This window comes from Tiliqua scincoides, chromosome 4 (assembly GCF_035046505.1).
Source record: "Tiliqua scincoides isolate rTilSci1 chromosome 4, rTilSci1.hap2, whole genome shotgun sequence".
In the NCBI taxonomy this organism is placed as follows: Eukaryota; Metazoa; Chordata; class Lepidosauria; order Squamata; family Scincidae; genus Tiliqua; species Tiliqua scincoides.
The window spans coordinates 189743710-189759770 of NC_089824.1; the positions used below are offsets into that span (position 1 = coordinate 189743710).

Genomic DNA, 16061 nt, shown 5'->3' on the forward strand with positions numbered 1-16061 from the left:
TCAGAGTTTACTATTGTAAACCATGATCAACAAAAAGTGGGCGGGGAGCCCTATGTGTGCCTCATCACAGGGCTAGTTCACCCCGTCCTTTTGAGTTGGCTGCTTTTGTGCCACGAAGTTAGGTGGAGGCTCTCCTCCTGGGAATCGTTCCTGGATATGGTCTCCAGGGGTACCAGAGGGGTACCTTGGCTGGCAAGGTTTATGGCTGATATGGCTTCCCTAGCTCCTGTGGTATCTGTTCGCAAGGAGTCGAGGGAGTCTTTTTGTGCTACTGTCAACCTGTCTCCTCACTCTTGTCTCCACTCCTCTTCCTTCCCTTCTAGGTCCTCCAGCTCTTGCTCTCTTCGCTTCTTCTCCTCTCTACATCTTTTCTTCCTTCTCTCTGTTCAATCCTCTGCTTCTCTCCTCTTTCCCATTTCTTCCCCCTGCTAGGAGATGCTGTTAAGGGCTGGTATCTGCCCTACACCCCCATGTTTCAGCTGACAGCCAAGGACAGGCTATGGCCAATGATATCAGCTGCAGCTGACTGGTGATAACCCTTTTTCAGCTGAGCAGGGCATCATACTCAGCTGGACACTACACTGACTAAGGGCAACCACTTGCACTTAAGAGGATGTATATGAAAAACAAACTGGGTAGATTTCATCACTGCTGATCAAAACATGGGAGGGCGCTATCTAATTCATTTAAAAGAATATTTACAGTGATTGACCCTGGAGGCAACACTTGACAAAAGCAAAGCCTTCAGCTGGACATGATACTTAGGTGTCTCATGCTGTGAATATATTATTTAGAATAACCCACAGCTTATTTTAGGATGCACACTCCAGTTCCTTATTTCTTGAAGTATATAATGGCAGTTATTGGTCTGGATGCAGCACACTTGACAACACTGACTAACATTACCACTTATGCTTAGAGAACACACACAAAGGATTAAAAAAAACTGAGTAGACTTGACCATTCAATGTGTAGAACTTATATCTGAAAAATTTATTCCTACCTAATTTAATTTTCTCTTGTGATTCACTTTTTGCAAAGCTGAAAGGCTCACCTTTTTCACTTGTTATTTTCAGAGTAGAAAATAAATAACTGTTGCTATGATTTAGCAAAATATGCAGCGCATGGGGGAAAAGCAGGTACCAGAACTTCTGGATTCACTGTTGCTTATAAGCAAAACTGTATTTTTTCTTTGCAGAATGGGAGCTAAGTTGGTTTTCTAGTTAATGCACAACAGAAATCTGCAGATGGAAAAATCTGGTCTTCTTTGTTTATTCATAAGTAAGAATTAAGATTGTGGAAACTATTCATTGTTAAGAAATCAACGTCTGGTGCCTGTGGAGGATTTGTCAAAAGGACAGGGCCAGAAGCCCTGAGATCAGCATTTGGCTGTTGCGATGTGATTGATTATTGTCCAGTTGTTAACTGTAATAGCTCTGATAGACACCGCGGGCATGATTTCACAATGATACTAACCCAATATATAATATAGGAACTGCTTGTCCTACAGTAAGTTTTGTATGTAGATAAGAAAAAATTTATATTACCTGTGAATTATAAAGATCCTGCAGATTCATTTGAGTTTTGGGGTCTAAGTTGTGGCTGCATTTTACAGGTAAGGTAGCATTGCATTTTTGTTTTGTTTTCCTAAATTGTGTGTTTCTTTATCAACAGGGACACCCCTACCAGATGGCAACCTTTACCAGGGACTAAAGCAGCTATGCTGGTCAAAGTTAACAGTCTAAGACAAGTTAATTCTTCCTCAAGCAGTTCACTTCAGATGCAGAGCAGTGCAGAAGCTAGCAGCCAGAAATCCCTGCTTTCCAAACCAGTTGTATATGCACAGCCTCAGTCTGTAACCCCAAACCCAATAGCTCCAAAACCAGCACATCCATTAGAAACAAAGCAGTCAATGCAAATTAAGAAGACAGAGAATGGAGGGTTTTGCTTAGTGTTGACTAATGGGCTCACTTTCCAGCCTCCTTCAGGGAATCAGCCACCAACATCACAACCTTCATCTCCCAAGTACGCTTCTCCAGCACCAATATATGATGAACCATCAATTGACTCACCAATTTATGATGAGCCCCCTGTTGATATGGACACTGGGAATATAAATGTCAATGGGACAACTCCACAAATGTCACCAAGCAATAGCTTAAATAAGAAACCCCAGTCAATTAAATTATTACAGCATCCAAGTATGCAGCAACACCAACCTGGAAAAAAGCATGTGAGAAATACTTCTGCAACAGAATACAGTCCTCTTGGAAGAGAGTATATTAAACATATGGTCAACATTGATCAGTCATCCAAAACCCCTCAGTGTACAGGTGCGATTGTTGATGGCAATGTGAAACCGCAGCTAGGACAGCTCAGTTCCAGGGACAGCTTCAAGCAGTCTTGGAAGATCTTGGAAGCTAATGTTCTCAAAAACATGGAGGCCCACCACAGTCGGCAGAATAGCCTTCAGACTCAAGAATATCCCACAGTTGTAAGTCAGCAAGACTCTGGCTACTCCACAGGACCTTCTCCAAGCCTAAGAAAGAGAAAAGGAAGACGACAAGCGCCTGGTCAGGGAAGGCCTGGCTCTGTGGGTAGCAGCAGTGAACTCAGTGCTCTGAATGACAAGCTGATTGCAGAGATGCGTGCTGTAGTGAACAGATCTGCAGCCTGCAGAGGGAGTAAAGGTAGCCTTGATACAGAAATGCTGGAAAATGCAAGTTTACCAGAGGGTAACAAAATTAAGTTTCAATCGGACCGCTTGAAAAAATGCAACAGCAGGAGTTCAAGAGATGATGTGACTGCTAGTAATAGGTCGTTATATAGACCCAGAATGGACAGTAGAGGAAGCCTCTCAAACGATCCAGCAATACAGCAAGACACCGTGAGGCAGAAGAGAACCTATGAAAAAATAGATTCTTTAGAAAAGAGTGTGGCCAGCCAGATAAATCTTTCTTCATCTAACACAATGCAAATCTCATCCCAGGTATTTATCAGTTAAAAAATTATTTATAAGGCAGTTCAATGAAACTTTTTTGTGGTGGTATTGAAGCCTTTGCCAGCAATTGGCTGAGCTGCTGTCACAGAGTGTGGTGAAACAGAGATTTCTTGTGCTGGAGGTGGTACGAGTTGCAGTAGAGGATGCCACCAATCAATAGGTCACTGTAGCCCCTTTTAAAATTTCTTTAGAAGGTATCAAACTGTATGAAACAGCTGTATAAAACTGTAACACTCCCGAGCAAACTACAGGAGTTTTCTTGATTCTTAGGGGAGCCACCTCTCTTTGTACCTCTGATGTGAGCTAGGCAGAGATTGGTGGGTTACAATTATCATTGAAACATACTGTTCAATTTTGAAGTTCCAGAGCTCCAAAGTTTTTTTTCTCTTTAGCCCTTTATGCTTATCATCTTCTACTGGACCAGCACTGGCTCCTGCCACTCCCAAATGATGCTTACCAGCTAGGCTTTTGCAAATTCTAGCTCTTTTTTCTGATAATGGATAACACCGAGAATGTACTGGCAGCTGTTTTGCAGTTTTTGTCCTTCTTCCCCAATCCCTCTGTTGAATGGTTGTACTAAGAACTTGAGTGTGCATATTTGACTAACATAAAGGCAAATAAAATTCATTCGTGTAGTTGAAACCTTGCCCTTTTTGTAGAAGGAAAAGAGATGTTTGCCTCACCTCTTATTTTTATAACAACTTAGGGATTATATATAGATTAAAGTGGATAATATTAAAGCACATAAGATGAGGCAGCATAAAACCAACTCAAATTTGAGACTCCATTTTTTAAAAGCTTGCAAAAATAAAAATAATTTTACATGGCACTGAAAAGAATATAGCATAGGTGCCAGATGAGGCTCTCTTTGGAGACCATTTGCAGAGAGGTGGAACCACGAAGACCCTGTCTGGTTGCTACCTATCACACTTAATCTACTGGGGCACCCAAAGGAGAGCCTGTGGCCTGATGTAGAAGTCATTGATCTTTCAAATATCCTGGTCCCAAGGGATAAACAGTTTTAAAGGTCATAAGAACATAAGAAGAGCCCTGCTTGATCAGGCCAAAGGCCCATCTAGTCCAGCTTCCTGTATCTCACAGTGCCCACCAAATGCCCCAGGGAGCACACAAGGCAACAGACACAACCTGCGTCCTGGTGCCCTCCCCTGCATCTGGCAGCCTGCCTCTAAAACCAAGAGCGTGCGCTACTATGACTTGTAACCCGTAATGAACTTTTCCTCCATAAATTTGTCCAATTCCCTCTTAAAGGCATCCAGGCAAGATGCCATCACTACGTCCTCTGGCAAAGAGTTCCACAAACTAATTACATTCTGGGTAAAGAAATATTTTCTTTGTCTGTCCTAACTCTCCCAACACTCAACTTTTGTGGATGTCCCCTGGTTCTGGTGTTATGTGAGAGGGAGAAGAGCATCTCTCTATCCACTCTGTCCATCCCCTGCATTATTTTGTATGTCTCAATCATGTGCCCCCTCAGGGGCCTCTTTTCTAGGCTGAAGAGGCCCAAACACTGTAGCCTTTCCTCATAAGGAAGGTGCCCCAGCCCCGTAATCATCTTAGTCGCACTCTTTTGCACCTTTTCCATCTCCACTATATCCTTTTTGAGATGTGGTGACCAGAACTAGACACTGTACTCCAGGTGTGGCCTTACCAGGTCCACAGCCATATTTTGAAGTATGCCTACAAACAGGCTGTTAGCCAGTATAGGTATTAAGGACAAGCAAGTTATGCTCCCAAAGCTCAGTCCCAGTAAACTATCCCATAGCTATATAAGGCATTATAGTAGTCTGATCTAGAGGTAATTAAAACATGGATAACCGTGACAACACTGTCCCTGTTTAGAAGGAGTTTCATTTGTTGCGCCAGCAAAGTTGGTAAAAAGCCACTTGGGCCTCTGGTGTGGATCCTCTGGTGACAAAGCTGGATCAGTGAACACTTCCAAACCTTGAAGCTGAACCTTCAAGGCAAGTGCAGGCACATATGCTTTGTAGTGGAGTATGGCAGGCATATGTATTTAAAAAGCTACAACATTCCTAATGCATAATATAATGGCTGCGTCATACTGTATTTGTCATGCCACCCTCTCTGGCAGCTAACAATTATGACAACGTTCAGCTGTGATAGTCTTGGGATTTGGGAGGAGGGCAGTATTTTCTTCATAAATCTGGGATTGGAGTTCATATATTCACTGCTTTTGTTCTTTCAGTTGAAAAATCAGAAACTGTGGATCACACTGATTTTGACTTGAATTTGAATCTATGGGTTTTAACCCTCCTGGCAGGTTTTCTCTGATACACAAAACTAGCTGTTCGCTTTCTTCAAGTTTTTTCACTAGATTTGACTTCTAGGGCTCTCCAAACCCTGCCCAGGGAACCACATCCAGCCTTCCAGAGGATTGGATCTGGCCCATGGCACGTAAGCTTAGCTGTCCTGGCCCACTGCGACCTGCCAGGTACACAGGGAGATGCTTCCACTGAAGAGACTTCGCTAAATATCGTCCCAGGAAGATTGCAGGGCAGGGCAGGAGGTCCCAGGGCAGGAGGTCTGGCTCAGTTGGTAGAGCTGCCGCCTTGTATGCCTGAAGGTCTGAGGCTGCTAGTTCGAAACAACCGGAAGTACCCGAGAACTGACGACCTGCTGATATACTGATGAGCTGATCCTAGGTGGCAGAGAGGAGTTGCCGTCAAGTGGAGTGTGGGAGGCGAAGGGCCAGAGAGAGGCCAGACCAGGAAGGAATCCAGCTGGAACGAGGAGTTCTATGAAAGACTAGAACTATTCAATTATAAAAATCCCTATGGGGGTTTAGAACAGCCTGCCTATGTAAACCACCTTGGATTAAAATCTGAGGAGAAATCTAACAACCAAGAAAGGCATTATATAAATACCTGTATAATAATAATAATAATAATAATTGCCCCAAAAGGTTCTGCACCTTGTGGGATTCCCTTGGAAAGAGAGCTCTCCTGGGTTTTGTTTTGTTTTTGGGGGGGGGGGGTAGAAAGAGAGAGGCCTGATTCTCTGCTCCTCAAATTATAACACACCCTTTGGGAACCTGAGAGGAGATAATTCAATACCCTGCTAGCCAATCAGTCCCATCTATCCAACACTTAATGAAAGCATTTCTCTTTACAAATTAATTTATTTCTCAGATGTCTCCCAACTTATTACTCAATTATTCCCCAACTATTCCCCCAGCATATTCTCTCCCCAATCCCTTCAAATAATTTGCCAGCCAAAATTTTTTCCCCTCAAAATACTGATTTTTTTAAACCATGTTCATCCTTTCAAAAATTAATTCTCCCAAAATTAATTTTCCTTTTCAAAATCCATTCCTCCCCTTCCATCTTTAGTTATTTATTTAAATGTATTTATTTTCTGGCCCTTAACATTGTGCCAGATATAAAATGAGACCCTTGTGCTGAAAAATTTGGAGACTCCTATTCTAGAAGATAGTGAGGGATCTCCACTTGCAGCCTCCTTGCTCTCTTCAAAGGTTAAGCTGCTCCTTCCTCCCCATATCTACCACTTACAGCCTCAGCAGTTGGCAGAGGGGGCCTGGCATTGAGGCTGCTACCTTGATAGGACATTTATTGGATGATTTTTAAAAGAGCTGTGTCATGACATTGTTTCAAATGCCGCTTAAAAAAACCAAACCTAAGATATTTTAACCTTTATCTTTGCAGTATCATAGATGAACATGTTAAAAGCTCAAAACTAAGAGAAAGCAAAATATTCTTGTCCACAAACGCTCACACACATTCTGATGCGGTACACAGGCCATTGTACCACCCTGGAAGAAAGACAGAGAAAATAAAATGATTGAATACAGTTCAAGACAGTATGTAAGGAAGGCACTATAGAAAGGAGAACTGGAGCTCTTGCTGTACTATTTGAAAAGAATATAAGGGACAGATTTTCACTGAATTCCAGAGAGAGTAAGAGAAGAAGTGAAAATAGTGGCAATTGAGCTTGATTAGTTTTAGATTAACAAAACAGGAGTTGAAGGTTGTGTTTTCCAGGCTGGCAGTATAGATCTTGGATAAAGGCTTTCCCTGTCATTGGAGGAGTGATTTGTTAGCTGTTCTGTTCAAGGAAAAATTGGCAGTTGAGGTGCTTTTTTCATTTCATTTCATTTATTTCCTTTCTGTTCTCTGTTGCAGTCTGGAACGATAGAAACAAATTCCCAGCAAGCGAATAATGACCAGCCTGGCACCAACTTGGGCTATCAGTTTCCCTTCCATACCATAAGGAAGCCCATCTCTCAAAGCAGCATGGTAGACTGGGCTTCCAAAAACCTAAATATGCACACTCAGGGCATTTTTCGTCGAAGACTCTCCATTGCCAATATGCTGTCTTGGAATGGTGGCTCTATCAAAAAGCCAATGCTCATAACCAGCAACCACACCATCAAAAAGGAAGCTTGTGAAATATTTAAACTGGTACAAATCTACATGGGTGACCGGCAAGCCCGGATGGACCGAGATCATGTGGCTTTGATCACCGTCACCAAGTGCTGGAGCATTCAAGGTTTACGGGATGAACTATATATTCAATTAATCAGACAAACAACAGACAATATGTGCTACCGAAGTCTGGCATGGGGCTGGGAACTCATGGCCATCAGTCTGGCCTTTTTCTCCCCATCACCCAAGTTTCAGTCTTACTTGGAAGGGTACATCTATCGTCACCTCAGCCAGGTCAATGATGAAAACAGTAAGTGCCTCACTTTTATGAGCTCACTTATTCAACAAGATAAAATGCATCACGTTACAACAGAAAAAAACAACAGATTAAGCAAAGATTCTGTTCAGCAGAGCTAGGCTGTTTCTGGTTTAGACAAACAAAATAAGTTTTATGACTAACACCTACCTGCAGGACAACATAGACAGAAAATTTAATATATCTTTGTGTCCTCCTGTGTGGTCTCTGTGCAGTTACACCAGTGAGATCTGTGCCTGGACAGAGGGACTTTGAAAAGTTCTGGAACCTTAGCCTGGGAACTGGCAACCACCCTTTGCTCTGATAGGAGGGCTCCTTGCCTTAATTGGTGGGACAAGTGCCTTTGTAAGCTGCAGCTTCAGAGAATGTTTTGCAGTACCATGGGAAAGGGGCAAAACATTAATCTGCCCATTTTAACTCTGAGATCAGCTAAAGAGAGAAATCCTCATAGTGTTTCATCTTTTTAGATCAAAGCTAACAAGCTCACCTAGAGAAACTGGCCAGATTCATTTTCATACTGCTCTGTCAGGATATACAGAGCTGAGAACTCTGTTCAAAAGTTCCAAGAAGTTCTTCTGTATACTAAGTTATATGCTGTGGAATATGTGGAGACAGTTCTCAGTGCCAGTGCTTCTTTCCAAGTAGTTGGGTTTTCCAAAAGTTACCGAAGGAAAATAATTAACTAGGAGGCTCTATTAGTTAGTTTAGTGGGTAAGCTTTTCTTCCTCTCTTACATCCCCAGCATCTGCTTTCATAAAGTCCAACTAAAGCTATAATCTGAATAGGTCTCAAAGCTGGCAAAAATGGCAAAAATTCCAACTGAACTTTAGTCAAATTCGTAATTTGAGAAAAAAAAATGTTTGAAATTCTATAATTGATATGAGGTATCAATAATATAACAGCTTAGCCCAGTGTTTCTCAACCAGTGGTACAGGTACAACCAGTGGTACTTGAGGTGGTGTCTGGTGGTACTTGCTGGACCCTTGGACACCTGCCACCTGGCAGCAAGACCAGGAATGTGAAGCAACAAACAGCAGTAAGAGGCTCAGCTCAGTGGTCAGAGCTCCAAAGCATGCTTTTCCACACTCATGAAAGCTCTCCTGTCCACCTTGAGCCTCTTTTCTGGTGTTTGTTGCATTGCATTGCATCTGGCCTCCAACGGTACTTCTAATGGTACTTCAAATAGGTGGACCATGTGAAGTAGTACAGTGGAGGACAAACGTTGCAAAACACTGGCTTAGACCATGTTACTGATCTTGATGTTTGCTGACATAAGGGATCTCTTGACAGGTCATGAGATCATACTAAAATAATCGCAGCTGGAGGACACACAGAGCTGATTTTGTGATGTGTGAATTCAGTAAACACAGTCTCCTCTTCTGCCTTGGTGCACTCTGTAAAGGTGGAAGATGGCAGTGAGCATTTGATGTTTTTGCCATCACTCAATCAACAATGCTTTGGATTTTCAGTTACCCAGCGCATTAAGGAGCTTCTGGATCTGAAAAACAAAAAGAATTCAAAATCCAGGAAAAAGAGGAAACAAAACTCAGAGGATGAAGGTAAAAAAAAAAAAAAAAGGATTGGACTCTGACGGGCTTATAAGGAGGAGACTCAGTTGGATATGTGTGTGTGCCATTTCTTTCAGGTATAGTTATAAGTGGAGAAATATCAAATCCAGAACTTATACAAGTATCAGGAATTCAAATAGAGGGCGATTCAACATGCTTGATGGAAAAAAATTTGTGCACAACAACAACATAGCTTTAAGTCTTTAATTACTGCTCTGTCTTAACCATATTTACTTGGAAACAAGTAAGCCATTTAGTTTAGGAAACAAGGAGCCATTTAGTTATTTGATTTTTCTCTGTAAACTGCTTTGTGAACTTTTAGTTGAAAAGCGGTATATAAATACTGTTAATAATAACAAGTCCCACAAATTTCAGTGGAACATATCTCCAAAGAAACATGAGTAAGATTTCAACTTCACTTGTGTAGACTAGCCTGGAACGCACTAACCAGATGGAGTCAGTTAATCATTGACTCCCAATTGCTGGTGAAATGTTTGGCCATATTTCTCCTCCGTGTTTATGCTAGGTCAGCTTATTTTTTCCTTGCCTTGTCATCTGGCAGTTCTGAAGCAACTCCGTGATTGCTGATACCCATTAAAAAAAACTCAACTTCAGAGGGCCTCTCTATACATGGAATATTTTTCCATCTGCTTGCTGGAATTCATTGTCCAGGCCGTAAACATAATATTGCAGTATTTCTGCTCATCCGGTTCTAGCTCGTAAAGATTTTTAACATTTTTAGTCAACCCACAAAGCTCTTTATGCCTTAGGTGAACATCCCAATGGCATTCTCCATTGTGGTAAAAATAATAATGAACTAAATCAGGGCTCTCCAGGCTCTGGCCCACGGGCTGAATCCAGTGCCCTGCCTAATCCCTCGCCTGCATGAATGGCACTTACCGTTCCGTGGGGGAGCCTCCTGTTCAAGGCACAGATTGCCCCCAACCTTTGCACTTGCCAGCTGCTTTCAGGGTTTTTCACCCCAGCTGGCTTCAAGGCCGGATTTCCGGGCATGCACAGCTATCTGGCATGAAGGTCAGGGGGTGATTTGCAGTGCCAAAGAGAGGCCTCCAGACAGAAAGGTAAACTCCATCCATGCTGGGGATGGCTTTACCGGCATGCAGCAGTCTCCACTTTGGAGACTTTTGAACTAAATAATTGGTAACATGCTTCTCCTTAATGATAACTCAAAACTTGCTGTGAGAGGCAAGCTACTAATGGCTCTGATCCTGGGAGCACAAGGAAGCACAGCAGGAAGTTCCATTGAATCTAGAGCTGCCTACCTCTGCTGTAATTTTATTGATGCTTCTTCAATACCATCCGTAAAGCACTGTGTCAGCACAATTCTCAACAATATAAATAAATCAGGAAAAGAAAAAGAACTGAAACCTCCTTTCCAGTGATCTTTTGGTGTGGATGGAACATGGCTCCTCAGTAGGTGACGTAAGAAACAACTGATACAATTAACTGAAGGGCAGCCCAGTCCTAAAGCTGGCGGCTCCGCCAGGTGCAGTAGTGCAAAAACAGCTACTGCTGCATCCAGCAGCGCCGCTGGAGGTCTCCTTGGGGGAAGGGCACTTTTGTCTCCTTCCCCCAGGTAAAGCCCCAAGCCCCACAATGGGGCTTCTCAAGTCTGCGCCTGCTATTTTGCCAGCACAGACTTGCAAGCCTCTGTGTTAGGCCTTCAGGATCTGGCAGGCCCCCTCCTGTTCCGATTTCTCCCCCACCCCAGAATGCCTCCCCTCTACTCCTAAGGCCCTAAACCACCACCTGGAGCTCTTATCTAGCTCCAGGCAGCGTCCAGCTGGCACTGGATTCAGCACCAACTGTGCTGTATCCAGGGTAGGATTGGGGCTGAAAACAGCTCGGTCTGGGGCAAGGGGAATCACTTCCCCATACTCCGGGTAAAGCCACAGCACCCCCAATGAGATGAGCCCTCAAGAGATGGCACAAATCCAAGCAGCCCATACTGCCCTGGGCCACCCGGGAATGGGGTTAGGATCTGGCATAACTGCTGAATTCTGGCCCCACCTTCCACTCCCTGCCTACCCATCCCCGGAATGCCCAACATCCGCCCTCCTCCTGCCCTGAAACGCCTCACCCCTGCCTCCTGCCCACCCTCCCCAGACCCCTGCACCAGCTGAGCTTAGCCGATGCCACTCACCCTTTCTCCGGGGCCCACACTGCTGCTGGGAGGCTGGTGCAAGTCAGTGCGCCGGCCTAACCCCACTTAAGTCAGCTCAAAAGTGCTTTACGGCACTTTCACGACTACAGTGGGCCAGCGCAAGGGACTTGCACCTGCCTATCTCCAGGTCAGGATTGCGTCCTTAGTCACGTGGCCCCCAGGCTTATCAGGAAACAAATAAACCTAAGTGCTTAGCAGTAGTGTTCATTCAGTCCTGCAGCACTGGAAAACTAGTATAAGCGATTGTAAATAGCAGTAAGGGAGGTTACATGTGCAGTGGAGGTTGCTCTACTCAGAGGCCATAATTTTATAATTATTAAGAAAAATGAGACAGCTCACAAAGTGATTTACAGAGAAAATAAAAGAACTAAATAGCTCCCTGTGCCTAAAGGGCTCACATTCTAAAAGAGATGCAGAAGCAACAGCCACTAGAAAAGACACTGTGCTGGGGTGAAGAGGGGCAGTTGTTCTTCCTCTGCTAAGAGAAGCACCACTTGAGAAAGTTCCTCTTTGCCCAGTTAGCAGCGTATCACAAGAAATTAAAAGGTTTCCATTTTCAGCTGTCATTATTTATGCTGGACTGTGAAGCAATAGTATTTGTACTATATGAAATTATGCTTATAAGTAAATTCCTCTCTTGCTAGGTGTTGGAATTGCACTTTACTTACAAGGTTTATTACAGCTTTATAAGGGATGCGGTGGCGTGGCAGGTTAAACCACTGAGCCAATGAGTCTGTTGACCGCAAGGTTGGTAGTTCAAATCCGAATGACAGAGTGAATTTCTGTTGCTTGTCCCAGCTCTTGCCAACCTAGCAGTTCGAAAGCATGTAAAAATGCAAGTCAATAAATAGGTTTCACCTTGGTGGGAAGGTAACTGCATTCTGTACACTTAGATATCTAGTCATGCTGGCCACATGACCATGGAAACTCTATGGACAAATGCCAGCTCTTCAGCTTAGAAACAGACATGAGCACCACCCCTAGAGTCAGACACGACTAGGCTTAATGCCAGGGGGAACCTTTACCTTTAAAGGTATTCCTAAGCACTTAGGTTTACAAGGTTTATATGAATATCCTTGTAGACATATTGAGACCTGTTCAACACCATTGCCTACAGCAATAGCATATAGCAGCTCACTCTGAGGACCTTTGTAGAGCTAGCCTGAAGCCAATTCTAGGGCTGCAATATTTTCCCACCATATGTGGAGGAGTATGGAAAAGTATCTGTTCACCAGTTCTTGTGTTAACCAGGTTAGGTCTGTGCTCCAACACTAGAAAGGAAAAACATATAGCTTAGGGTGAACTTTTTTGAATGGCTTTACATAATGTAGAAGATTGATGTGGTTTTTTTCTTCAGAAGTAAGTTTTTCTTCAGAAGTAAAAGTTAACAAAAAGTTGAAAGAATATGTGCCATTTATCACCAATATATTTCTCATAGCACTTAAAACTGCACTAGATGCAGTAGCTTGAAAGAAAGCTATTTTGAATGCTGGGAAAGCAAAATAATTCCAAAACATGAGTGCTATCTTGGGGGAAGATGTCTGGATTTGCCAAAATCCAGTGCACATTTATTGCACAGTAAAACAATAGCAAAGTCTATAGCATTCATTTATCATTTGCTGATGGGAATAAGCTTAATTAGGAAGGATATACAGAAATGTGAGATCTGGGGGCCATTTTCTCCTCCTTAAAGCTGTCCCATGCCATTTTGACTGCCCAGTGTATTCATTTTTATCTACTAGGTCTGCCTATCAGCACTTATGCCAGATATTGTTACCGGAAGCTGCAGAAGGTTGCAGTCACTGGAGGCAAAAAGGTGAGGAAGTTGTCATGTGAGGTTAAAGTGAATCCTCCTCCCATCTCTTTCACCTTAGCGCTCTTTACTGACATTACTAATACTTTGATAGTGATAAGAATCTCACAAATGCACAAGTCTAGGGTACAACAGAAAACTCTTGAGATCTGCTTCAGAGCTTATGCTTGCTAAGCTGTAATTTGCTTTCTTCAATTTCTTCTCCTGAGAATGTCAGTTCTCAAAATACTATCTGCCTAAAATATCTACCCATCAGTATATCTGTTTTCATGAAGGTTGAACCAAGGGTTGAGTTGAGAGGGTTGAGTCAGAAGTGCAGGCTCTTTCAGGTGGCCAGCCAACACACATGCCCCCCCCCCCGATTCTGATGTGTGTCACATTTGTTTTTATGGGGATTCTAGCTAATTACTAGAAGTGCTAGTCAGAGAAATGCAATGTAAAAATTATTAAACCTAGAAATAGGTTTCCCAAATGCTTCATTTCTGTAGATGTTGAGTATTCCTTCTTCTTCACAACATTCTCAAATATTTTTCTCTTGGTCCCTCCCCTTTTCTTCCTTAGAGCGCTCTCTTATCCCTCCTCAGAACAGATACAGAATACTTTGCCCTCTGAGAGGCTACCTGGAAGCATTTCATATGCTTGGTGGCTCATATGCTACATCTACTCATCCTAATACTTTGTTCCAAGTTTACTGTTTCTTGGTTTGCTTTTAGGGCCTCCGGAAACCTACAATTGAGGAGATAACACATGCCAAGAATGCCATAGTGACACCTTCGCTATTTGGCAGCTCTCTGGAGGAAATCATGTTACGGCAGCAGGACATGTATCCAGGTAACAAGCTACCTTGGGTACAGACACAGCTGTCTCAGCAAGTCCTGGAACTAGGGGGAGAACAAACAGAAGGAATATTCAGGTGAGCTTGGCGTACTGTAGCGCCTTAAATGATTCATTATCAGCTCTATCAGCACTGTAGTTGTAACCTAAAGTTGAACACACTTGAGATTACAAACCTCATTTATAGAAATAGTTTCAATGAAGTAGCATTTGAGCCAACAAAGGAAGACTTTTGAAGCCTATGGGAACTCATACATCTTGTCAAGTGCTGCTAAACAGTGCTTATGAACTTGCTCCAGTACAGATTGATACTGAAGGTTCAACAGCTGGGACCTGTACTGCAACCCAGAGATCAGACATAGGTCTTGAAAGTGGGGAAATAGCCACTATCTCCACTTCAGTCATGAAAAGATAATGAGCCAATTGTGTCATTCCAGTGAGTTTCCATCCCCAGCAGTGTTACCTTGGCTTAACAAGCATTTTCTCATCTTGATACAGTGCCTTTAAAAAGGGTCATTTATCCTGTTGCACACCTACGTAACTATCACTGTTCCCCCTTTCTGCAAACATTACTTCTGAAAATGGTTACATCCAATCAGACGGACCTATAAGATCATCAACTAACTTTTATAACTTTTATAAGATCTTTTTCATAGCTTGTTTGTGCTGCCCGGTACATTGCTGGAGAACATCTACTATTTTAGCACACCCTCTCGCCCTTGCTGCATTGTGGTTGTGTGAATCAAATCTTGGAATAGTATGAGTACTGTAGAAAAAGGACAATGTTTAATTCATGTTAGGGAAATGTTTTATTTTGACACTTGTCCTTTAAGCTTTTTGATTCAGCAGAAACCATTTGAAAATTAATTTTTCCTTAAATATTTCATTCTGATCAAACAAAGGTTGATCTCCTTCTAAGGTGCTCCAGCTAATGTCTATAGCTTTGTTCCTGGTTCTGGGGCTGTGCAAATTGCTTCCTTTATACAACCAGACTTCATTGCAGGCTTTCCTACATCTGCTTTCAGAATTCCTGGAGATATTGATGAAGTCAATGCACTGAAACTGCAAGTGGATCAGTGGAAGATTCCAAACAACCTTAGTGATCCCAATATACCAGGTATGAGAGGAATTTGCATAGCTGTGTTCAGACTGGACTTGTGAGTAGCAATGATGGGGAGAGGGAAGACTCAGCTTCAGCTGAGATTCAGCTGAAGATTCAGTTTCAGCTGAATGTATATAGATCTCCCTTGTATTTTCTGTCTCTTTCCTTATAGTTAATGATTTAGAACCTGGTTCTGAAATTAGAGGCTGCCCTGTGAGTTCCAAAGGTCTGGACTCAGAGAACTAGCTTATACTATCTTCTGAGAGAGAACAGTGTCAATTTTTTTAGTTATTGAGGAGGTGTTAAAAAATTCATTTTGGAACAGTTAACAACAATAAGTAAGATTCTATTCTATGAAACAGTGTATAGATTCTCCAATACAGAGAGACTATCTGGTATACCTTTGTGGTTGAAAGTGCCTCACTCTTTTTCTGCCTGTCTTTGTAGCTTCTCTGCTGAAGTTGTGGTACCGGGAGCTGGAGGAGCCTGTCATCCCACAGCAATTCTACAAAGAATGTATTAGCAACTATGAGAATCCTGATGCTGCTGTGTCAGTGGTAGAACTCTTGCCAGAGCTCAACAAATTGGTCTTGTGTTACCTCATCCACTTCTTACAGGTATGTGGACACAAAATTTCTGGGAGTGGGAATCAGCCTGAAGCAGCACAAAGAACTGACATGTTAGTTCCACTGCAGAGCCTCCCATTCCACTCCATATGGTGCCAATTCACATTTCAAAAATCCTGAACTTTCAATCTGTATTTCTTCTCACATCTGTCAGAACTAGTTTTCATTATAGGTCTGGGGACAGACCATAACAAT

At 42.7% G+C, this 16061-nt stretch overlaps 1 protein-coding gene across 1 annotated transcript in view; it reads left to right on the top strand.

The window, feature by feature from the left end:
* The window catches only part of LOC136649086 (rho GTPase-activating protein 39-like), an 87313-nt gene that overhangs the window by 67336 nt on the left and 3916 nt on the right, over positions 1-16061 (top strand). The window contains exons 3-9 of the mRNA XM_066625500.1: positions 1675-2989; positions 7180-7732; positions 9208-9297; positions 13234-13307; positions 14018-14217; positions 15164-15255; positions 15688-15857. Of these exons, the coding sequence (XP_066481597.1) occupies positions 1675-2989; positions 7180-7732; positions 9208-9297; positions 13234-13307; positions 14018-14217; positions 15164-15255; positions 15688-15857 (2494 nt within the window). The remainder of the gene's footprint in view (positions 1-1674; positions 2990-7179; positions 7733-9207; positions 9298-13233; positions 13308-14017; positions 14218-15163; positions 15256-15687; positions 15858-16061) is intronic.